At 39.3% G+C, this 26,111-nt stretch overlaps 1 protein-coding gene across 5 annotated transcripts in view; it reads right to left on the bottom strand.

The window, feature by feature from the left end:
- The window catches only part of LOC119018500 (protocadherin-9), a 209,267-nt gene that overhangs the window by 57,606 nt on the left and 125,550 nt on the right, over positions 1-26,111 (bottom strand). For 3 of the 5 annotated variants that reach the window (XM_037096209.1, XM_037096211.1, XM_037096210.1), the window contains one exon: positions 8,152-8,353. In XM_037096209.1, coding sequence (XP_036952104.1) covers positions 8,152-8,353 — 202 coding nt within the window. The remainder of the gene's footprint in view (positions 1-8,151; positions 8,354-26,111) is intronic. The other 2 variants (XM_037096213.1, XM_037096212.1) reach the window with 1 other exon arrangement.

The following is a 26,111-nucleotide window of genomic DNA, read 5'->3' as shown; positions in this document are numbered from 1 at the left end:
GAGGCTTTATTACGGGCATAAAGTCAAGATATAAATGTATGTATTAATTATCACTGTCATCATAGTACTATAATCATAATTATAATTTCATAGTTCAGCTTCTTACATTCTTATTCGATTGTGTAATAGTAGAGCTTAACTCTTTATTTAACCCTGTTAAGATAAAAAACTGAAACCCTTTAACATTTAATTAAAAAAGGAACATGTTTGCACAATATGGATTTGGCTTGTCAGTGTTTTTGTAGTTAGTGATATTCTTTTAAGGAAGCAGCAAATGCACCCATCTGTCAAAAACTGAAATGTGCATTGATTGACATATTGATGAGGGATGACCAGTCATCCAGGTCATGGTAACTCTAAGTGCTGTATCGAAGGCAATTGGACATATTTCAGTTTCTCCTCTCATCCAAGAGGCATCTTTAGTTCTGACTAGCTGGATGGGAGTTTGCATGCTTTTAAACTCTGTGTGGGAGTGTCCATACAGGGTCATTAAGGACACGTGTGAGCTCTGAGTTTCAGAGTCCTCAGGACAACTTGTGGGTCGTTGACTTAACTGGAGTCCATGTAGGTCACAAGGGCTAGATGAGCGTGTGAATGTGAACTTCTGGTGCTTTTGAAAAGTGCTTCATATTGTCTCTTAAGAAGATGTGCAAATTTATTTGATGGCTTTAAAAATCTAATACCTACATGACAATATTCACTCGACTCAATAGTTGTTGGTTAAGTCATTTTTGCCTTAAGCCCTGTACTTTGGGCATGCTCTCTAATAAGCTCTTTCTCCTGGTCTTTACTTGGTCTCCTTTCAAACATAATTTAGCATACAAAAAAAGTAATTTCCCCTGCCTTGTATTTCTTGTGGGGCTCATTAAAGTCCTGTTTAAGTTTTTACTCTCTCCAACATTTAGGTGCTATCAGTGAATTCAGTGGCATTTTTTACTACCAGGGTTATCTCCAGCTCACAATACAATACCACTCCGCTGTTTATGACACTGCTGTTCATGACATTAAATGCTGAAAAAATGTTTTGGCGCATAGCTTCTCATTTTTCTAGTTTCATTCTACCATTTGCACATACTCTGGTCTTGTGACTACAGCCACAAACAGCACACAACTCATATTGTTTTAGTATGTTGTTTAAATATGTTTACTTAAATCCAACATTCTTTATTTCAAGCATAACATGTTAGTTATCTTTTTGTTTGGTTATCCGTGTTTCTTGTTCTATAGGTCACTTTGCCTTTTCATATCATTGTCAGAGAAAAGAATAGCCCACATTTTGAAACACAATTCCTGCCATTTCATAACATCTGAAAATCATTTGTGAGGGAGCGTTCTCCTCCCCTTCTTTCATATCATCATTGACAATAATAATCGCCCTTCCATAGCTCCTGACATGCAACAACACTGGCTGTTTAGATGGTAGGCACAGGCTACGTTTGAGTTTATACATGATAAAAGGCTGATCTTACAATGGTGCCACACTGTTCAAAAGCCAATTTAATTATAGTACACTATTCAAGCATTTGCTGGCGGAAAAAGATGATACACAGACAAAGCGATTAATATAGAAAAGCAAGGGATAAATAAACAACCATCTTAAAAAAAAAAAAAAAAAAAAAAACTGTCATTCACCAAAGGACCAAAATCAACTGAAGTCTTAAGCAATTTAAATTTAAAAGACAACTTAATGACTTATTCAAATGATACCCTTTACACTTTCAAATTCAGCATTTAGAATATGAGACAATAACTTGACATGAAGATACTGACTGATTTGTAACAGGAAGTTCTCTAAGAAAACTTTCGATCGTGTAAATAAAATGTGCTTCAGAAGGGATGCGGAAATGGTCACCTCACAGTGTGTAGGATTTAGGGGTGCAAGTGGAACAGTCATCATTATGTTCCCATTGGTGTATAATCATCCAAAACTAAGAATTGTTGTGTTTTCCTTAAATTTAGAATGAGCTGTTCTGGGTAAACAAATAATCAGACCACAATGTTTTACATTCTAAATACATAGTACCTGATGGCTTAGGGTTCATTACTTACGTAAAGCTCCTGTTTGTAGGACAGTTGACTAATCCACGTTAGTTAAATGCTGATGCATGCAGATGACAGCCAATCCGACCAACAATCTCAAAACATCAGCGTCACTATCTTACAGACAGGCACTTTAAGATCTGACTCACTTAGAGATGTGAAATGCATCCAAACAATGTTGTTTCAGTGTAAGAAAGCACCCAGAAGTGAACATCATGTAAATGTTGCCCTTTGGGCCGTGCATAGTGACCTCTTCTCTGTTCAGTGATTCCTGGGACGATACAGACAGTACTGAAGATTGTGTCATTGTTTACAAGGCTCATGGATTATATTCCTGTTGGATTTGACCTGTAAAGCTCTTAGGTCATCATCAGATATAGGTGGTTGTTTCATAGTCTAGATCAAGTCAAGACAAGAAGAACAGCATTTCTCATTATGTCAATTACACACTCCAACTATCCATTTCTATTTCTATTCTATTTCTATTTAGTGTGTGTGTCTGTCTGTGTATCAGTGTGATGGTACAAGTGTTCTTTTTGTCTTTCTGCCTCGAGATTCTTATCTGCGGCGGTTTAAATCATTCATATGGCACTTAAGACAATAATGGTCGTTTTAAATGTTTTATAAATAAACATGACTTCCCCATCTCACCCCACTCTCCTCTCTGTTTATTCTGGGGACTCTCCTGTCATGTATTATTTCAGCTCCTTTGTAGTCTGGGGACTCTCATCCATACACAACCAATGTGAGAGACCTAAACAGCCCAGTAACCAGTTGTAATATTTTTTTCATAAATGTAAGTGATTGACAGAATTATGTTCCATCTCATTCAGTGAATCTGTGACTTGTTTGTTTATTTGTTTCATGTTTTATGAGTTCTGTCTGTAGAGGATGACTCCGCTACAATTACAAAGGGACACACAGTGGTCCGAGGAAACATTAAGCATGTGACTGTTACTTTCCTCTTTATCACTTATTTGATCTTTACTTTTCACTGTGTGGCCTAACAAAGATAGAAGCTTCAGTTTTAATTCAAGATCTAGTGCATATACTGTAGATAGTAAGGTGCAAGTAAGATTAAACTATGATGAAGCATTGCATTAGAGATGCTCCTGGGCTGTCATACCTAAGGACAATCTTAAGCCAATATATCTTGTGAATAGAAATAAATATATATATATATATATATATATATATATATATATATATATATATATATATATATATATATACACACACACACACACACACACACACACACACACACACACACACACACACACACACACAGAGAGTGTTGTCAGTGAAAAGATTTTTTTTGTTGTTTTTTCCTTTTTTCTGTTGAGTCAAAAAGATACTACTGAAGTACTGAAGTTATATCCTTCGCAGGCGTCCCATCTTAGTAACTTATTAGTAGCTCTGTAACCAACAACATTTGCAATAGTAATCTATATTGAGTGTGCCAATCATTATATATATCATTATATCTGTTGTGGCGTAGTAATGAAATTGTTGTTTATTTCTTCACAATGAGTTATTTTTCCCCGCCATCACCTAATCAGCCATTATATGCAGTAAAGCCTTCAAGATGATGACTGCAGCCTTAATTGGCAGCATCACCTAAATGTTTGCTTTCATTGAAATCTCTTAATAGAAATCTCTTCCCGATGAATTTGAGTTGATTTTAGTCAATATTATATTCCATCGGTCCGTATTGCCACTTGCCACACTCATTATTTGTTTTCTATTTGTTTGTCTTTTTATTGATCTTGTTCTGGTGTGCTTATGTTGAGCCGATTATTTTTCTCATTGACAGCACATTTCCAATTGCCAATTAAAGTCCAGAATGCAAATTTGACAGAATGGTTTCAGCAGACAGTAGCCTTCACCAAGTTCTCTCTCTCCGAAAACTTACCAGGCTGGAGGCTGTCGCTGCTGACTGTAAATTAGGCTGCTCCTTAATGATCTACTCATGCTGATGATTCCAAGCACCTTAACTGCATCTACTGTGTGATTTGTTTCATTTATGTTTTGAATTTGATTTATTTCATATCTCACAAAGTTTACAGAGAATTTAATTCAGACTTTGAATAAATTCATCCTTCTCTTCAGCACCACGGACAGTGAATGTTAATGAGCTCCTTATAGCCCTGCATGTGCGTTGGCTTGGAAGTGCTGTTCTGGGAATTGTGAGTAAAACTTTAAGAGCTCTTCTTTAAAAATGCTCTCAGAAAAACTCTTAACCTTTTAGCCTCTCCCTTCTCTGCACCCACATTTGCTCACAAACCCCCCATGTTTTTTTTGTTTTTTTTTTTACTGTATTTTTTGTTTCTCTCTCTACGAAAAAAAAAAAAAAAAAAAAACGGGGTTCACTGAAACTGTTGTGTCCCTGATTACCATCCACCTGCTATCGTTTGTTTTTTTTTTTTTTTTTTTTTTCGCTCGTGTGTTCAACTGTTGTTTTTTTCTTGCTTTGTTTTGTTTATGAACTTTTTTCGACATTTTTCTTTTTCATTGTGGAAAAGCTTTGGGGATATCTCCAAGTCACAAAGAAATATAAAGCATCTCTTTATGCTGTACTCCATCATGAAAAAAAAAACTGCTAGACATCAGACTTTCACTACTCCCACACTGTGTATGTTTCCCTAGTTCAGATGAAAGCCACAACCTACGCAAAAGTCGAACCACTTTCCTGTATTACATAAAGGATAATTAGTAAGTTCACTGTTTAAACAAAAAAGTGGATAGGGAGGGCAAGATCCAAAGGTTATTTGGGTACTTTTACCCCAAAACACTTTATCAGATTTAAAATGTGACAGGTTCATTCCATGTAATGAAAATCACAGTGGATCGTTAGATTGTCTGTGTTTTAGTTTAGGATTTTAATCAGGTATAATGTTCAGAAACTGCACTTGTCCAGAGAATTATTTATGGGTAGCCAGGAATTTGACTTACTTAAGGTTGATGTAGCCTCCATTATCACTGCTCAATTTACATCACCAAACAACCTAGAGTAGTTCTATTTTGTATTAAAAATGTTTTATCAAAAATAGCAAACTATTTATTATGCATTAAAAGAATTCCAGCTTAGATTTCCCTGTATGCCAGCTGTGTATCATAACTTAAACATCACTAGCTTTATCATCAGGAGTACATACTGATGGCTCTCATCTGAAAGCAACTTTAATCCATCTCCCATGTGAATCCCTCTACTGCTTGCATCCAAGGAAACACACACTTAAACTGAATACTTTTCAAAATCCTGCACAAAAACAGGCACAGCAGATTTTTGATAATAAATTATTTCAATTTTGATTCTTTAAGAAGGTTCTTTTGAAGAGTCATAATATGTCAGAATAAAGGTAAAAGATATTATTGTCAAATCCTGAACAAAGCACCACTGAAAGACCACCCACTGTCAAGGTCTTTATCTACCATGTTGCACTGAATGGGATTGTTTTCAATAGCGTTAGAAGATAATTTACACCTAGACTTAGAACATAATAGTGTCAGATATCTTCCAGAAACCATTTGGCTTTGTCACCAGACAGTCAGGAGGGGAAGAGTGTGAAAAAGAGTGCTTTTAAGTCTGAAAGACTCTTACTCAAAACTAGTTAACCTGGGACCACTGAGTTCACATATCTAAGAGAACCAAAGGCAGCTAACACATCCCTCATGGAAGGGACAAAAAAAATCATTATCCTGCCAAGCAGCAGGTCAATGATCAAAGGCCAGGGTTGTCACTGTTAATAGTTTGCTGATGTGCAACTAGACTCACATGACAGAACGCCAAAGCTTGTATGACATAAACGACGCCTTATGTTTGCAAATTGTAAACAGTCAAAGCGACCAGCGAGGGCTTGTGTTACTGTGAAAGTGTGTTTCCTTAGATTTACTTTAAATTATGCATTTGAGTGGCTTCAGATAACCAATCAAGAGTCCTTCAGCACGTCTATCTACCTCTTTGCACCATATACATACAAATATTTATTCATGCAAATGTAATTGCGTTTCCGGAGACTAGACAGAGATCTCGTATTTCATTATTATCTTATGTAGGTTAAATCTGTGTAAAGGGACGGCTGTCACCTTGCTGAGTCATGTCAACAGTTATCGGGACAAATGTCTGACTTTGTTCCTCAACAAATATTTGCATCCGTACAAGTATTAAAGTATTATTGTATCGCAAGCAACTCACTAATATATGTATGATGGATGTGATCTGCATATATCTTTTGCTTCAACCAGATAGCCTGCACTGTTTCAGGACCCTGGGGCGTGAAAGTAAGATTGTGACCAACCCCCTCCCATCCCACACGCAAACTTTTTGAGATTCTACCCTCCAGCGAAAGACTGAGGTCCATTAGGACAAAACCTCACGGCATTTGCTGCTGAACTCACCGATCAGGCCCTGGACCCTCACTGACAGCGGCTCTTCGACTTTGTTTACGTTAGTCAACAATTTCCATGGGCAATTTACTTGTATGCGAAAACCCTTTTAGCAATAAACCTCTACAAGTACTACAGATATATCTAAATGTACGCTAAGTAACTTAAACCTTTTCATACTGATTTGTTATTTGTTTACTTCTTTACATTAGATGATGCATTTCAGGACATGTTATATATACTGCATGGCTCCTTTCTGACATGTGTATCTAATTCGCACATGCCATTAAACGCATCACATTAATGTCCAACATGCCATGCCATTAGATGCCATGCAATCTAATAAAAGCTTTAGCACAGACATTTTCAATTTGCATTGGCTTTAATCGTCCCTCCACTTTTGAAATTGCTATAAATGTAAACTGTCTCCTAATAAAAATGTAATTCCAAGGCTGACATAATTTTGACAACACGTTTTCTTTCACATTAAAACTTGCAGCCCCAACCAGCATTGACTTAAATGACTGAAATCACTTGAGGCAATTTATCTGATATTCCACAGCCTCTTAATGCTTCACACAACTTTTTTTTTTTTTTTTTCACATGTTCAGTAGTTTTTCTTAAGACCCGAATTCACCTTTTCAGGTCATGCAACTAAACGACAGATGTAGATGCAAAGAGGTAGGAAAGAAGAGAACCATGATTGAAAACCTTCTGTGAACCAGATTTTTGATGGGACTTTCCTCTCAGCTAACCAGTTACAACCGCACGTGGCTGGACCATGTGGAGCTCTATTCATTTGTGAAGACAGTGAGTCAGTGGGCCTACACATTACTCACTAAGTACATCTGCCAACTGTGAGTACATCTGCTAAGTTTGAGTCTGCATGAAATCGTACCCACACACAGTTTACTCACTGCGCTTGTATTTATGTGGTGCTGGCTGCTCCACCCTCAGCAGGCAAGCTGGCATCGACCTTGGGGCGATGCGCTTGATCTTCGCGCACGCCTCACCTCTTAATGATAAAATGAGAAAACTGGGTCGGAGATGTACATTCCCACCAGAAATAGTGGGAAGTTAACATCTTCAGCTGAGCACCAAGACTTCCAACTGGGAAATCATCTCTAAATAAATCAAATGAGTTTCACAAATAGGTAAGGAGCCTATGGGAGACCCAGGTTTGCTCCTGGGAGGAATGAACAAGTCTGGATGATTAACTGAGAAATGAATGACCTGCTCGTGTATCCACTAGAAACCTACTTGAGCAATCAAATGACTCTAAATTAAATGATATTTGGCACGTTGAGGACTTTATAGAGCTGATGTTGTTTTTCATGACTATTTATTATCTCTGTTCAAGGAGTTTAAGTCATCCCCTGAAGCAAAATGTTAAACATTGTCTCCGTTTTTCTTTAACCTGCATTTTAGGACAACGCATGTTCAGATATCTCTGTGTTACGTACAATCAAGAGAATATTGAGAGAGCCTTATTGTATTGAAAGAAAAGACCCTATTACACCACACAATTTGTCCACCAAATTGGATCAAAGCATGAACATTTTGCAGTTCTTTAAAAGTGTCTACAGTGGTGATTTAAACTCACACACTTTGCCAGAAAGAATAGGAAAGAGAGAGATGAGAGTGAGAGAAGTCCATAAAAATTGACCGTGCATGCGTATTACGAAGAAGTGATAGTCTGCAATGAAATAGATTACGACTCACCAGAGTTGGGATCAGAGTTGCCGTCAGCTTCGGTCCTCTTATCGGGGGAGGCCTGCTCGTAGAAGTCGTCCTGCGCCTGCACCAGAGGGAGAGGTTGTGTGAGGAGGGAGCCACTGCCTACAGGCTCGTGGTCCCCCAGACCGCTGTCACTGCAGCTCTCCTGGGAGCCATCCGGCAGGTGAAACGTGACGCGCCGCTGCGACTAGAACCAAGAGCACAAAACAGAGCCTCTGATGTTAGTGCTCTGCTCTGCCCCCTCAATTATTGTTTGTTTGTTTGTTTTTTTTGTCTTTATTTTTCACAGTATTATTTACCAATAAGCTCAACGAACTCCCGTTTGCTGTTCTGATTAACCGAATTGCTAGAGTAAATGTTGGCAATGTACATTTCTTTCTCTTTACGTTTTGGTTTTGTTAGGTCTGGGCACAAAAGCCACTTTGTAAGGGTATGTAAAATATCATGTTTCTACTTCTACCAAAAAACGGCTTGAGTTTCGCAGAGTTGCAACAAAAATATCAGCTTTTGTTGTCATGAACATGGCTGAAGAATATACAGCGGTTTCACGCTCATAAATGTCTCGAACACTCGTCTTTGGCTTCGGTCATCTCCCTCTGCTGTCACCTAATCCTCCGCCTATCAACATAAAAGGCGACGCGAAAACGCAATACAACACATATTGTAAAAAAAATGCCTCTATGATACATATGACATTTACAAATTTGAATGGGATTTCTTAAAATGTAAAATGCCAACATTTTATTCTGGCAACTGGGCCGGTGTGATACACTGAGCATGGGTCCGAACTTCAGTGTAACATAAACAATGTCAATTGTATTAAACATTTACATGTGGGGAAGGCATTGATGGATCGAAGGGCTCATTTCAAGTTTCACAAGACTGAGAATGATTAAAGAATAGCAGGTCTATTTTGACTTGGGCCACATTATTGATGGGAAGGGGAGTTAACACATGGTAAGTACAGTCACGTTTCACTGCACAATGACAACCAATAACAGCATGCAAATTAACCACCATGCACTGTAACAAAAACTCAGCAAGGTGAAAAGTGCAAAAAAATTGTGAGCCTTTCATAAATACATGGTGTAATTAATGTCAGGCATAATTAATGAAGGCCATGAAATTTCTAGGTATTGGTGGCAGCATATTATCATGTTTCTGAGGACTGCGGCAGTGACGTTCACGGCCCGGTTGTTTAGTTCGTGTTGTCAGTTTGTTTGAGTGTTGTTGGCAAAGTCAAATTGGCTTGCCGAGTTAACAATAGTCGCCCCCAGGGTGTCCTTTTTTCCCCCGTTCTGCACTCTCGCTGAAGAGAGGAATTTCTTAACCCACAAGTGTTCCTGGGACATAATCTTATAGCCCTTCTGTTGGGAGATATGCATGGAAACACACAAACGCACACACACACACACACACACAGACAGGCGCACACCATCCTTAAAGCCATCCTGATTGAATTTCCAATTGTTAATTCCAAGTGTCTTTTCCCCTTGCTCTAATGACATTTTCCTCAGGCTTTTTCATAAGTCCAGACACAAGCCTCCTAGCTAACCTTTCGTGAGCACAGAGAGGTCCCTGCCACATCCTTGGTGATGACAGACAGAGACGGGTTTTACAGTAATTATTGGCAAAAGCAAAGGTCACCCAATCTGCAGTCTAATGCAAATGACCTCATTATATATTTTAGAACTGCTCCGAACGCATGCAACATTCAATTAAACAAAAAAGAGGGGAATAAAAGAAGGGGGGAGGGTGGAATGGGGTAGTGAGGGAGATGGGGGCGGGGGATTTACAGGCAGACCTGGGAGACTGGGGGAAAAAACAAAAAGCCTGCATCAGATTTAGATCCATGGTGTTGAATTTTCATGATGGATGGATGGATGCAGACAGACAGACAGACAGACAGACAGGCAGACAGACAGATAGACAGACAGATAGATAGATAGATAGATAGATAGATAGATAGATAGATAGATAGATAGATAGATAGATAGATAGATAGATAGATAGATAGATAGATAGATAGACAGATAGATAGATAGAAGCACAACATAACTTGTCAGCTCTAACAACCTTAGAGCGAGATGTCAATCCCCACATGCCCAGGAGGGCTGCAATGACATTGATAACACACGGCTGACAAATGGAGAATGGATTCAAATGACAAGAAAGAATTATTATTTTTTTTTTTTTTTTTTTTACAAACATCATGGCAGCAGCTTTGTGTATGTGCTTGTATGCAAAAGCAGAAATGTGTTGATTCATTTTAAATGTTAAAGGTGAGGTGGATTTGCTTTGTGTTTTATATAATTGTGATCACAACTAGATAAACACTTATGATAGATGTTCATAGACAGTTGGATAGATCTCCTTACAGGCCACACAATGTGAAAGTGGTCTTTTGCGGATTACTGTGAACAGTGCTTCACATTTGCAGTCTGCCACATGCAATTGAAAGTGTAGAATCACGTAGAATTAAATTAAATGTAAAGGTCTTGTTAAACAGTTGGACTGTGGATAAATGTCACTCTTGGTAATCATAAAGAGGCAGATGATCAGATGTGGCATTTAAAATGAAGATGACACAACAGGGGGAGAAAAACTCCTCTCTAAGGAGATTCCCTGTTCTGTTTGTTTGTGCAACAGCTGATGTATACTGATGAGGCAACTTGGAGCTATCAGTTCGACATAAGGCGAGGTGTGCTACACAGTAGGTTGCCATTTAAAAACTTTTTTTTATGAGTAAAAGGAACTCAATGTGAGTGAGGGATTACTCAAAGGTTTGATATGTTTGGTGTATCTGCGCCTAATTAACAGTGGCTTTATATGTTCATCTTCCTTATGATGCCAAAGAAATTGGCCCAAGGCAAGGCAGCCATCTATCTGCTTTCAAGCTGGTAGTACTCATACTGGCAGTCTTTCAACCACCTCTCTCCATAGTTTAACTGCATATTTTACAACAACGTCTTGTATTAGCATCAGCAAACGTATGGGATTTGGAGGGAGTGGGAGCAGATTTTTTTGATCAAAAAGGTTTGCAGTAGAGTAAACGTACACTGAGACATTCAGGAGAACACTCTGATTAATACGCGGAGTGAGTGAATACAAAAGGAAATGCAGTTGACAGCATGACAGTTGAAAAAAATGACTGCCGTTGCTTGAAGCCCGGGGAGGAGAACAATAATCTTAATTCTCAATTAATCACAATATACGACATGACAAACGTGATATTACAAAATGGTCTTCTCATATACATGAAAAGCATGGGCAATAATGGAAGCAATGATAACTTTGCAAATTAAATTTCTAGTAAAGAAAAAAAAATGGACGGTTATTGATTGGGTTAATGGTTTCTGGTGCGTGCTGTCAAACACCACTGGACTGTCGGGACCTTATAATCAAATCTCGCTCAGTGGCCCTGAAAGATTTCATTCTGGCTTGTTTGGCCAAAGCAGGAGAGGTTTAATGTCCAAATATTCTGTATGCATGCGAGCAGAAAAAAAATGTATCTTTGATAAATATTTCACTGTAACCTTGATTATTTCAAGTAGAATAATTTATAATTCATCATTTGTAATTTCACTGCATTACAGGCTGTAAATAGAAAAGGTCCGTTTGTGAATTACATGTGTTACATTACTGTGTGTGTGTCCCGCCTGTGCTCTGTATGTTTGTGTTCACGCATATGTTTATTTGTGGTTTTAAGCATGTTTGAAGATGTTTGTATTTCTCTGCTGCTGACTGTCACTTGTGGTAACATTAGCATAAGACCGGCTTAAACTATCCCTGCTGCCAGTTTACAAGATATTATGGCTTATCGTGCCTGCTAACCCTTATTATCCGCTTGTTTTTATAATTTGCCTGACCAAACACACTCACTTTAACAAACACAAAGCAAATAGAGGCACTTTGCTGCCAGAAGGTTTAAATTCCAGCAAGCCTGCAAATTATCAACAATAGTGTTCGCCCTTGGGTCTTCATTGAAAGGATGCAATATTGGGCAAACTGAGAATAAAAACCGACAGGGGAGAGTGCATGCCAACTATTGAAATGTTTGTTAAAACTTCCTGCAAAACACGTAATTTGAGTTTGAAAGAGCTTTTCCTTTATTGAACTTAATTTCACACATTGTCTCCCTTATAGGTCAAGACAGTCAAAATAATTACTGTTGCTTTTATCTGTTCGTGTTAATGTTTGTCTTAAAGATCTAGGACAACATTAGTTAGTCTGTATCCAGCTGAACTATATGTATTATATCTGTTCTCGGATTGGGCGGGGCTGAATTCAAGATTGCAGGCACTTACACTAGAGGGGGTGATTAACTGGAAGCTGTTAATCTAAGTTGAGAAATTGATCACAAGGCGCCACGTATATTATTAGAAAACTGTTTACAGAACAGCCACAGAACTTAGCCACCCTTTAACACCAGGAGTAAGAGAACTATCTACCAAACGTGTTTTTTATTAGGTCGAATGAATAAACTTTGGTCGGCTACCCAATGAAGATTTCCCCTTTTTCCTTTTAATTCAACAAGACTCTCATCTGCACCACATAATACTAAAGCACACAGGTCTGTACTTATATAATAGTGCATTTAATCACCTATTGTATTTTTGGCCTGTATTGCATTTGTAATTGTAACTGTACTGTATTTTTATTCTTTTTGCATTTATTTCGCTTCCTTTTGGCTTTCAATTTTAAAAAGCCTTCCTTGTACAAATGTTGTAAATTAGCATCTTGGTATTAACACTACGCAAAGTGCATCATAGTCTTGTGCATGTGTGTATGTTGCAGCACCAATGTCAATGATCCAAGTCTTAATACACTCTCAACCCTCTCAACCCCTTATGTCATTAGGCAAAGTCTGTAACTGGAGAGAAATCATTTAGCACAGTGGTAAAAGTAACAGCTATGGTGGCTCGTCACCAATAAGTAACACCTGTGGTGCGAGTTGGGTTGATATTAGAACGTGTTTCAGCTCAATTCCTTATGCAAAACCTCTGCTGAAAAAAAAAAAAAATCCGTGAGTGAAGTCTAAAGAATCACTGCGCAGTAAAGACTCATATCATATAGAACACAAAACTTCGGTTTTATGTGACAGAAAGCAAATAGGGATGGGGTTTAGGACGCCTAGCACAAGCTTCTTCTCTGCTTACCCGTCTTCCTCCTCCTGAGTGTGACCATATGGAGCACAGTGTGCAAGTCAAAAACAACTTCTGTGTTGCATTGTGTTCCAAATGAACACGACATTACAATGCATTTCTATCAGGCAGACGTCTAATGAGGAGAAGCAACACACTGGGCGGACGTAGTGCACATACACACACACACACATATAGACAGAAAATAATGCAACCTCCTCACCCCCACAAATAATCTTATCTAACAGCAGTCTGACACCTGCGGTGAGAGAACACTTCCCACGAGTCCGTTCTCACAATCAGACCACTGAGGGAGATCAGTCAACCAGGAAAACAAAACTCACAGAAAGATCTCTTTCTCCTCCTCTCTCTGCCCTGCTCTCCTGCTCTGTCTCCCTCCCTTTGAGACCAAAGGTGCTGTGCCATCTGCTGGCCACCTTGGAAAATACATTTTTTTCTTTCTTTTTTTTTTTTTTTTTTTATCAATAAAAGGCCACAAACATGATTGTCTTCTTTGTTTCACTGGTCTTGCTGATTGATTTTTTCCTTCCCCTGTCAGCCCCCCCAACCCCCCCCCCACCCCCAGTCCTGCACTCCAACACTTGCTGAAACAACATAAAGGCAAAGCTGCATCGTATTTGATGCTTTATTAACCCTAAAATAGAAAAGTGGATGTCCCTTTTCACAATATTTTATGTTGTTTTATAGAAAATACGTTCCACCATCTTGCTTGATTCCCCACAGTTTTCATCTGCAAGCCTAACAAGCTGCAACATTCCATAAAACATCATATCAAGGGGAAACATTTGCAGATGATAGACGTTGACTCCTGTCAACATAGCATTTCGGATTTCCTCTGGGATCATCCATAAAATGCATTACAATCCTCAGTCGGGTATAGGGCTCTATTCTGATGACATAAACACAGTCAAAAACAAGCTTTTTCAAACAGCTTAAAAAAGATGAAGGACGTGGAGATAAAAAGAGTTCCCAAACTTGTTTCTGTAAGCAACTCTCAAATAAAAAGTGACAAATAAATCACAATCTTTCCTGTCTTTGATTCTGACTCTAATATTGACGTAGTCTGCTCCTGCTGCCTCTCCAGAGTCTAAGTCTGCCGCCTTCTGCTTTTCATCATTAAATCATAGCGAGACAGTTCTGAGAAACATCTGCATTCTGCCACATCCACAATGAAGCCCGATCAGTCACTCCCTCGCTCTTCGGTTCACCACAAACACACACACGCACACGCACACGCACACAAACACAAAGATACATAAATCTCAGTCACATCTGACCCATTTCCCAAATTGCAAGCTTGGAAAGGTGGACATGCAGTGTGCCTATGCATGTTTGTGTGTCTATGCATATTTGTGTGTGTGTGTGATATGTCTAACAGCAGTGTGCTTTGTGTTAGTCATTTCCAGAGCACTTGCTTAGCATGTGATTATCAGCACAGTCCATCATTTTGACTCTTTCTGGGCTAAATGATCTTATTCAGATTTATGAGATGGCGGCAGTAAACAGCATTCAGCATGTTTATTTATTTATCCTCCACACATTTGCTGTCTAACCCACATATGAGACACGCGTGCATTTTTCTCATTAAGAGGCACAAATCAGAGTGTAGTCACACAGTATGTTCGTCTCCACACTCGCACTCTCACCTGTCATCTCTCGCAGACGACAGAGGGGGACAGGTGCTATGACAAGCTCCCTCTGGTTGATGCCCTCAAAGCCCAATTTGTTTTCCCTAATTAACTCCATCTCATCCCACTTCCATACATTAGCATGAGCGTCACTCCCCATCATTTTTTTTTGGCTTGTTAAATAGATATTTCTGTTTTAACCAAATTTGCTGTTGTCATACTAGAGATACCACTTTTAAATGAAAGAGGATGTGAGATGTTCATTACATTATTCATACTATTGATTATATAATGCTGTCTGTTTTTTTTTTGTTTTTTTTAAACATCCATAATCTAAATGTGCATTATTAGATCAGCTAAAGCTGACATCAAACCAAAAAAACAGGTTATAAACACAACACGGACTAAACCTTCTCATGAAATCAATAATAAATAGCAAACAAGGGTGAAATTAGTCACTCCAATCGTCACTCCCCTTTTAGCTCTGTTTTGGTCTGAACCAGGGAAATATCTATGTGTGGTTAGAGCAAACCAACGAGGTAAAGTTGCAAGTGCCAAAATCGAAACAATGAGCTGAAAGACTCTCTATACTCTCTATAAAGTGAAGGAAACTATAAAGTCATGTTATTGGTCTCTGTGGGTCTTTCACAACAAGCACCTTCTTCTGTTGTTAAAAAATAAATATCGATCCATACAGCTTTAAGATTTCAGTCTTGATTAATTTGGTAACTGGTGTTAACAACACATACCTTCTAATATTAAAGGCCAAAGAGTCCTGTTTGTAATGACTCTTTCCTGAAGGGCAATAAATTGTCTTGAGCAGCTACGACTGTAAAAAAGTGGCACAAAAGTTGTACATCTGTTAATAGTACACTCAGCCAAACTGTAGGTGATTCATCATGTTGTTCTCACAAAGATGAATAAAGCGGAAAGTCAACATCATCATCCAACACGCTAAACTGATGATTTAATGTTTCCTTTGGCTGCTGCTGAAAAATACCAGCTTTCATCACATTTGCCGACACCAAAAATATTATTCGATGAAGAAATGATAATTCTGTGTTCGAGAATGGTCTATACCTTCTGACAATTGCAAAGAATACACTCTAGGATTTACAGGGTACAAAGGCCTGAGAAACAAACCTTCTAGGATTATCTCTGTTGACTTCGGAGTAACTTTCTAAATGTCTGAAGTTAGGCTTAAATTGCAGCTAACAGTTGGTACGGATGGTTGTGTTTACCAAGTCTCACACTGCAGGCTGCCTACAGCTGGAGACATTAAATGAATGCATTGCCTAACCACGCATGTCTAAACTACGGCTGCCTTGCCTTCGAATGGGCAAATCTTCCCACCTCCCTATGGCTGGTTTACTCCACATCTCTGGCGAGCATATATTGTTTTAGACTTTACATTTTGATCTATGAAAACAGAACTCACTGAGCTGAACAGAATTTACCTGAACACACCTCTTCAGAGGCATGGAATGCCATTTATAATTGATGTCATCTAACACCACCTGGGGCTACATCTGGACATCTTAGGCTCATCTACTCCTTTTTTTCCTCTCCACCCTGCAGTGACCCTGTTCCCTCTCTGATGGATTTCACCACCGTCTCCCTTCTACCGCTCCCTCGCCCTCTTCATCCTCGCTTTGCTGTGCTGTTAAATAACCTGACTTGGCTGAGTGAGAACTGTGAGACGGGAGTAGTTCAACCAGCTTCCCTCTGTGCCTTAAGCAGAGCTGAAGAAACCTGTGCAACTGCCACAGAGCATTAGCTACAAAGTTAACCACTACTGACTCACTCATCGGTTCTACCCTCTGCCGACATCCACAGCCATAAAATGAGAGACACAGCAATTCTTCGCTATGTGTGTCTGCTGCATCAGGATGAAGGATTTGACACTCAGAGACAGTTAACTACAGAGCAGAGCAGGCTAGGCCCTGAGCACTGAATGGGGAAGCTTGATGTGTTTATGAGTTACAGTCCATGTGATCTTGGTGCTGCGCTCAGCTGTAGACAGTGTACACAGAAGTCACAGGTCTAATGTTCGGCACTATGGAGGCTGTGAGCACACACTACCAATGCTACTGAGACATACTTCTGTGCCACAGTGTTAATAACAACTCAGAAATATTAAAAGGCAATCAAAATAAATGAAAAAAACATTTGCATTGCATTAAAAGCTACACATTTATTTGCGCCAATGCAAAACCAAAGTATAATGGCAGTGTCCTCGATGATTCATAATAACCTACAACCCTATTAGCTGTCATGAAATCCTATTTGTGATTCCATTACACCAAACAGGTACAGAAGCACACATTTGTTTAGTTGGATCTCTGTTTATCCTGTGGAAATAATGGCTATTTGCACAGCCATGATTATCCAGCTTTGAGAGATCAAATGTAAATCGATGCAGCAGGGAGGTCTGGTTGACTTTGGCAACTGGTGATCTAAATTTCCCTCTATTTTTCCTTTTTTGTTAAAATGGCATTCTCTCAAGAATATGCGGATTGCGAGATTGTTCTTGTTTGTTTTCCAGAACAGCACGCAAACAGATTGGGATCGTCTGACTTTTCTTTGTGTATTTTGGTTTATCTTGGTAATGACAACAGCTGAAGAAAAGCTCAGTATTATCATAACCTTTGTCAGGACTAGGCTCAGCTCATCTGGTCAGTACCGCGGTAGACTGTTTTTCAGTGCTCATTCTTCTATATTTTAAATTGATGATGGTAAAGTAACTCTAGAATAGGTTTAGATGCTTTGACGCTTAAAAAAAAAAGGCAGTATGTCTCTTTAAGGCCCCTCTTGTGAATACCCCGTCTGCTCTAATTGGTCAGCTCTCACACGCCTGAGTCTGCACCACTAAAAACAACACTAGAGCAACTGTGTAAAATGTATTATTGCATGCCAAACTAGCAGCCAGGCATGAATTATGCAAATGTGTGACATGGCGACCTAGTGTGATGTCAGGAAGTCACAGAATCAAATGTGGGACAACTGTGGAGGCATTTCAGGAGCGATGTTTTCTGCGGGAGAGAGGAGCTCCCGCGTCAGGATCCTGTATAAAATAATGAAGGAAATGTAGAACAATAAAAACGCATGAGAGGTCTCCTTTCCGTTTCATTTCTGACTGATTATGCCTCTTTTTTTCACATCCACATAGACGCAAAGCAACATGAGTGCTGGATTTTCAGCTTTGCCAAAATCAACTCTCTTAGCTGTAGACCAAAAAAAAAAACTGTTGTTTCTTGTTTTTTTATTATCTAACAGGACTTTTCTTTCTTTTTGCTTATCCCCATGAACAATAAAATGGATTTTATTTCTAAGTCCATTAACAGAAATAAGGTATTACGAGGGTGTTAACCTGCTGTAATACATTTAGGTTGGAAAGATGCAACTAATCCACAAGTTACATTCATAAGCTTCTACATTATCACAATCTCCCCATTTACAAGCTGCATCCAGCTGACTGGAAAATTAGTGAAGTGTTCTGAAGTGCTAAAACCTAATGACATGGACAACAACCGATGACTCTGATACTGCAGCTTAAAGAGAATCTGTATGCATAGTAGCTGCTGTTTAAAGACAATGAAACAATAAAAGGCAATGTTCATCAATCTTTCACTTATCTAACCAGCATTTTTTATGTTATGGCCAGAAATTAAACAAAAAAGCCTTTTGTTGAATTGTAGACCACACTAATAAGAACAGTCCGCTATTGCATAATGTCATCATCATGTGAATACTAAGAGGAGAAGAACATTTTGTCATATCTATTTGTGGTGAATCACTTGACAAAGCAACTTGTAACCACTCCTAAAAGCCCAAAGCAGATGTTTATGCCACCTGATAATGGGAAGAAAGTGATAACAGAAGTGATGTCTGATGCTGAAGCACCACGGCAAGGTGTTGACAGCGGCATCAAATATCACTATCCACACTCTGCACTTACAGTACGTGCTAGCCGTCATGGTGTTAAGACGGGCCCACTCCCCAGAAATAATGGTAGAATGTATACCACGATGTAAAACACCTGCTGAGAAGGTATTATGCACATTTTTATAAATCTGGAATATGTTATTATTATTGTTGTTCTTTTTATATTATCTTTTTGGCAATGAGAGAATGGTCTAGGGTTCCATACAAGACTGAGGAAAGACTGCACTGCATAAGGATTTTAAGCATGGGCACACTGTAGAAAAACATACTGAAACACTGGTGCGAAAGAGTATTTTACAAAAACATTCACATACCAGAGCATGAAATAAATATGAAGGGCTGATTAAACATTATATCCTTTCTCCTATATTGTGTTTTTTATTGTTTTCTTAGGAGAACATGTTAGGTTACTCAATTAACAAATGGCACTTATATCTTATAGCGCGTGTGTGTGTGTGTGTGTGTGTGTGTGTGTGTGTATATATATATATATATATATATATATATATATATATATATATACACACACACAAGTGAATGTGCCAAGTGAATATATGTCATATCAATCCATAGCCCACTGTGTGGCACACAACCTTTTTCTACTAATGCGTCGACAACCAGAGCAGCATCACACTGATCCTCATTGCACCACATCACCTCAGATTTGTAAAAACATCAGGCATACACACCTGCTGCTTTGCCATTTCACCCATCAGGAAATTAGAAACTAACTTTTTCTGAGAGGACAGTCACACTGAGGGAAATACAATTAAGCTCTAGCCTTAATAATTAATTTTATGGTCAATGATCTTACCAACAATTATTTCTGATGCAACTAATCATCTGGAAAATAAGAATCACCCAGACCTTTTTCCATTTGTTTTGTTGCCAAGCAGCCAGCAATTTCCCTCCAATAGTTTCTAGTGAAAGCAAGGCGCCAGCATAATGCATAGTGCTAGATGGTGTGTCGCAGTGCATAATTTGTTTTTGTTTGTATGTGATCGCCTGCCCGTTTGCATTTTGGGCGACTGTGACGGAAAAGGAACACTTCTCTCTGCGCCTCTCTGTTTTTGTCCACTGATGGAAAAGCATTCAGCCAAAATGTAAACCAAAGCTGCATTATATGTTTATGTGCAGTAGCAGAGGGGCAATTTTCAGCATTGTTGAACTACAGATGATATCCTTTATTTTTACCTTTAATGTGAACATGCAGCAGGATGGAGACTAGATTTGTACATGACCTACAGAGGGGGGAAAGAGTACATGAGAGACACAGAGATTAAAACGGGAATGAATATTAATGGCGCAAAAGACACGTTCCAATATGTAGCTGTCCACGCACTATCAGCGAGGTACATGAAGGAGATTTTCTGTTCTTGATGGCTCCCATCAAGAGCTTTCCCTAGCATGGAACCAATACCCTAACAAACAGAGACCAGTTTTATACAAAAAGCAGTATTTATTTATTTCCTTATATAGGCTCTAGTTTCACTTACACACACTACTGTATTGTTTTCAAATGTGTGTTTTCCTCACATCTGACCCTCTTGGCATTGAAAACATTGAAAAAAAAAAAAATCAGAAACATGAAAAAAAAAAAAAAACGAACACTGAAATGACTGAGAATATACACTGAGAGATCACAGCATGTCTCTGACCTGTTTTACTATAGATTTGAAAATAGTGAGAGAAATAACACTGACGTGATTGGGTGAAGTTCCTCTCTCTGCCTTCGTACAAATGCTTGAAAGAAGACGATGCATAAATGGCACAACCCAAACAGTAGCTCGGGTTTGGATGAATACAGTAGTAGGAAGAAACAGGCAGCACTTAGGAACAGTGAAGAAGACTTTGGTCACCACTTTTTCCCATGGCTGTGTAAAACACATGGACTATCAAGGTATGGTAGCCCATTCATGGCAACAAAAAAATGCTTCCTAGCACAAGGTTCAATTTGCCTAATGTGTCCCACCTTTATTCATAATTGAACACACCATGAAAACCATGAGCATCACATGTTCCCACAGATCCAACTTTTGCCAGTACACTAAAATTGCTGCACACACATAGAAGCTACTAGGAAAACTGAAACAAAGCCAGCTAAATCTAAGCTAGTACGGTAGTGCTTGATCCGTTTTTTCCGAGGTCAGATGAGACACAAGGTTGCCACTACATCTTGTCCAAACGAGTAAACAATCTGCTCCCAATTATCAGCAACTCCATGACAAGATCCAATTTAATCCCTGTAAGTGACACTCATGCCATTGTTTAAATGCCCCATATAAGATTCATACTTTTATTTTAGGTGTCTAGCAGGATTTTTTTTTACATGCTTCAGTATTCAAGAAGCACACTGTTTTTCTCACACTAACTACCACGGCAGCACCTCTATTCACCTTCTATCTGAACACCCCATTTTAGTGGGTCTAACTTTTAACCCCCTCTTCCTGGAAAGCTTAGTCTGCTCTGATCGGTCAGCTCTCACAGGCCTGAGCAGGCATGGCTCAACAGGTTTCCCCACCAGTCTGATGTGTATTTTTGCTGCTGAGGACGTTGCATTATGAAAATAATGACAGCTAGTGTGTATACAGGCTGTGTGCCTACCGTGACACTTTCATTGTAATTGTAGATTTTTCTTCATAACAAAAAGAAAAATGTCTCTTCTAGAGTATGTGACCTTTAACATTTCCATCCTTTGCTCTACTAATAGCCTTGGAAGGCCATCTTTGACATCATCATTTCAATCACTGAACAAAGATGTTGCATCCTGCTTTGACAGTTGGCTTTAAACATGTAACATTTTCCATGCCGCTAGCTTCTCCACTGAACAATTGGAATGCTTTTTCAAGATCTCCTGTAGAGAACCACTCTCTCTATTGTCGGTTCAACTGAAGCATCCCCACTATTTCTGGCCTTGTTGCACAGGAGGGTCTCCTTAAATAATGTACAGTGGGAGCATTGTTGACTTCTTCTTGTGTTCCAGTAAATTATGGACAACTCTTAACACTTTAAAAAGAACACTGCCCAAGACGGTGTTGGTACCCAGTTTCGGTCATGACCGTGTGAGATGGATAAAACATGCAGCGCATCTGAACCGTCAGCGCCGAGCTCACTGTGTTCTTCCTGCTCTTGTCTTGTCCCAGCTTTTTCGTTCCGTTTTATTTTTTGTTGTTTTTTTTTTAACGGTCACCTTTCTCTTTCCCCATGCACTTCTTTTGTGACCTGCTCAGCCACAGCTTCTGTAGTCTAAGTACTTACACCACCAGCCTGAGGCAAGATGCCCTGATTTCCCACAGTGGGAGGAAGACCTGCCTGTGACGCCCATGCCTTTTGATACTGGTGGTCAGGTTGTGCAGGTAGATTGATGTACTCAGCTACTCATCTTCTCTTGCCACCATCCTCATCGACGTCTCTACAGCCTTTACTAGTTTCAGGTGATCTTCAGTTAGAAATCACCTTTGAATAATTTCACGGAGCAAACTGTCACACACTGTACTGTTCATCTGTGCAACAAGAAACTTGTTACCCTTTAAATCTTTGGAGTATGGGAAGGAGGCTCACTTGATTATGTCTTTAATGAGTGAAATCGGGTCTGATAGTTATAAAGTACAGTCAGGATGACACAAGCCAGCAGGGACAAACAGGGAACTGCAGTAATACGCAGTGTCAGTGGAGCTTTGTAAATGAGGATGACAGATCATCTGTGTGCAGCCTTGCTCTCTCTCTGTAGTCTTCAACTCAACAGGCTGCAGGCTGTTTTTTCCCCAGCGGTCAACATTTCAGCTGAGGAGGCGATGATCGCTTGTCTGTCTCACTGGAAGGTTTTAAATGACGGATAATAAGTAAAATAATTATGGCAAGAAAAAAATAAAACCTTACATTTACAAGGTTATGAAACAGAGAAACTCTCTTCACCTCTGCCCACATAGAATATAAAAAAAAATGTACATGCTTTATATTGATGATTACATGGATGCATAATTTACAGTTTAATTCAATGACAGATGCTGTAGTATTGTTCGATCCAAACACCCTATTTAGTACCGCTGTAAAATTGAATGTAAAACTTTAGAATAAATGTCTATTAAGTCATTTAAATACATATTTAGAATACTGTTTTTTTTTGTTTTTTTTTCAAAGTTTCACTTAATGCACATAGACCCTGTGTTGTTCCAAGTATAAAAACCAGGGCAAACTGGTATTGTATCCAAACTGCAAAGCTTCCTGGGGCCAAAATCCTAAAATAGCATGGTTTCCCCCATTGTAACAGAAATAGCTGACTTAGTCAAATTATATACCACAATTTTGGAAGGTGTAATGGAATAATAGCACATCTAAGGGAAGGCGGCTTCCAGCACTCACCCCACAGTTAAAATCAGAAAATCAGATTGCTAGCGTGGCAGAAAAAGAAAAAAAAAAGCCTTTTTTAGTGTGTTTGAACACATCTCAAATATTCATACATTTAACTGCATTACAAAGTAAAGAAATCCATTTAAAACCTGTCACCTAATGCTACAAAATCCCACAATCAGAGTAAGTCAGATGCAGCAATCCTGGTTAAGGCTGCAGGCTTGTCACACACCCCCGTAATATGAAGGTGTCATTCCTTCTCAGTCATATTTTTTTTTTTCTTTTTTTGGTTTGGCACAACACTGCTTTCCAAGTCATGGATATACACCCCAAATAATGTTTGCTGTTGAAGAATATCCTGGAGCGATAACTTATTACACATCTAGTAATAAAATCCCTCGAGAGCGAAAAAACAAGGATGTCTCAGAGTCTCAGAGTTACATAAGCTGTAACACGAGCTCAGCTGTTTCTGAAAAGATGGGTACCTCCACTCCCTATCCATATTAAAAGAGGACTAAATGGCACAGACTAAGAACAACCGGTATACATGCCTTTGAATTTGCATGTGCTCACTTGGGACCCTCTTACAACCTGCCAAATAATACTCCAACTGGGACACAGCACTTGCTTCACATGAAAAAAAAAGCGATGTATATTGGTTTTTCCTCTCACCATCCCTTGTTACCAATTTATGACAGAAGAGCAAGAAGGGGGAAGACAATATTGGTGGGAGGAAAATGTGGATGACAGTCAGGACCAAGCGAAAGAAAAAAAATGTAGGAAGAAAGTTGCAATATTAGTTTAAAGAGACAGCCGCAATATTCAAACAATCATTCACAAGAGCTGACTCCAATGGCTCACTGGCAGCGTGTAAACAAACTTAATGTCTACAGCCTGTATCGCCATGAATCTCATAACCCGTATTGGCCTCGCAGTCTTTTCTCTGCCTCCCCCACAGGTCCAGTGGCTTATCACATAAACGATTATTGACTGCTTTGCAAGCCATCAATACCATCAGTGCAGTTTTACATATGGTAAGCCCAGCAACTTCATCATAGTAAGCCAGTAGAAGCGAGAAGCTGAATGGGAATAAACAGGTCTGCTGTGGCCTTTTCTGCAGAGCTGTTGAGTCCTTGTATTTTGATGTGGGTCGCTCTGTGTTACTATAAAGGTTAATTCACTTGACTGAGAAAATTTTGGTATAAATTTAATTTTTATCACTTATTCCTGTATATGCTTTTTAAGACACTTTGAAGGTAAACCAAAGGGCAAGGAATTCGAGTTTTAACAGAGAATTGGCCCAAAACAAAGCTAATGTAACATGGCTGTGCGATGGTGCAATGTATTGGTATATAACATGGTGCCTCAGGTCTTGCAGCTGAGCCAAAACAACTTAATGGATTAATTGGGAACCAACAGAGATAATTAGGCCTTTGGGGTTGTATGATTCCACCCCTCGTCGACTGTTGCCTCAGAACTGTGATGTAGTGCGTTCCTGCTGTGTAATCGAGATAATTAGCAAGAATGTTGTGTCACTGTCCAAAGATTAGCAAAAGGGAAAGGCCAAACAAGGCTCATTAAAATGTGGTTCCAACCTGAGAGAGACTTGATAGGATTTACTGTCAGGGATTGTGTCTTGTTTCCGTTTACCTTATTCGTGTCCTTAGAGAAGAGAGGGATGCGAAGATGAAAGATTGTACTTTTTTCATCTCATGACAAGCATTGTTCTCTTCAATCATGCCACGAGCAGACATCGCAGTTAGAGGAATTGGTCCAACCTTTGACTTGGCAGACATTAACAAGCGTTCAGTCAGACACACTGCATTGCAGCAAACTCTTTAGTCTATATGAGAACGATGCACACTACTGTCATATATTTGTTTCCCCCGAGGAGAAATTACTATGGATAGCTAGCTGTTAGCTGAGACTAACTGAGCCAGGGCTTCAGTTGTTTACTGTGCTCCTATTATTGGATGCCAAGGTGTCCTTCTGTGAGGCTGACAGGCACTGAGTAGTAGGCCAAATTGATTGGTCTGCTCTTGCCCACCAGAAGGACCTGAACTCAATTTGCTTGTGATGGCTTCAATTTCCTGGCTGGACAAAATCCCCCCACTCCTCTCTCCCTTGCTCTCTCTCTCAGCATCCCTTCCGCGCTCAAGAGCTGTCATTTAATTTCATTACTCAACAGGGGAGGTTCATGCCCTGTCACATTTGTCTGTCTTTCGTCCCTCACTCTATTCATGTGAACTTCACCACGCCCCAGCAAAGAACGGCTTGTTTTTTTTATTTATTTTTATTTTTTTGAGACACTGGTTGTGTGAGGTTTTTTCCTGGAATGGTATCATTTGCACTTTTTCCCCGGCGACATCCAAACCAAAGCTTCGTGAGCAAAGTTTTCTTTTTAAGAGTGTTAGCAGTTTGATCCTCATCTGCCCTCTAGATGAAAGATGCAAGTGGGTACATTTTGAAGATAAGCTACATTTTTTATTTTTTATTTTTTAAGGGTGTCCAAAGATGAAAGCAAATACATAAGAAACGGGTACACCAACATACAGCCTGCTTTCACTTGGGTGTGGTGCGTAAAATAACTGGCAGGCTGTGGTGGCCAGATATGTAACAGATTTTGTCATCTCAGTGTCATTACTCTTGCCAGTATTCAAGAGAAGGTCATGAAAGGTTGGCCTAATTTAGGGCTTGCCTTTACAAAGCCTGTTTCCCCCCCACACCACCTCTCAGGAGCAAAGACCCAATTTGCTTCTCCCACCATACTGTAGCAACATCTTGTAAACTAATTTCTAATGCACATAATGCCCGGTAAACACGGTCAGCGGCTGATTAGCAAGAAAACAGGATCTAA

This window comes from Acanthopagrus latus, chromosome 4, assembly GCF_904848185.1.
Source record: "Acanthopagrus latus isolate v.2019 chromosome 4, fAcaLat1.1, whole genome shotgun sequence".
In the NCBI taxonomy this organism is placed as follows: Eukaryota; Metazoa; Chordata; class Actinopteri; order Spariformes; family Sparidae; genus Acanthopagrus; species Acanthopagrus latus.
This window is presented reverse-complemented; position numbering and strand designations above follow the sequence as displayed.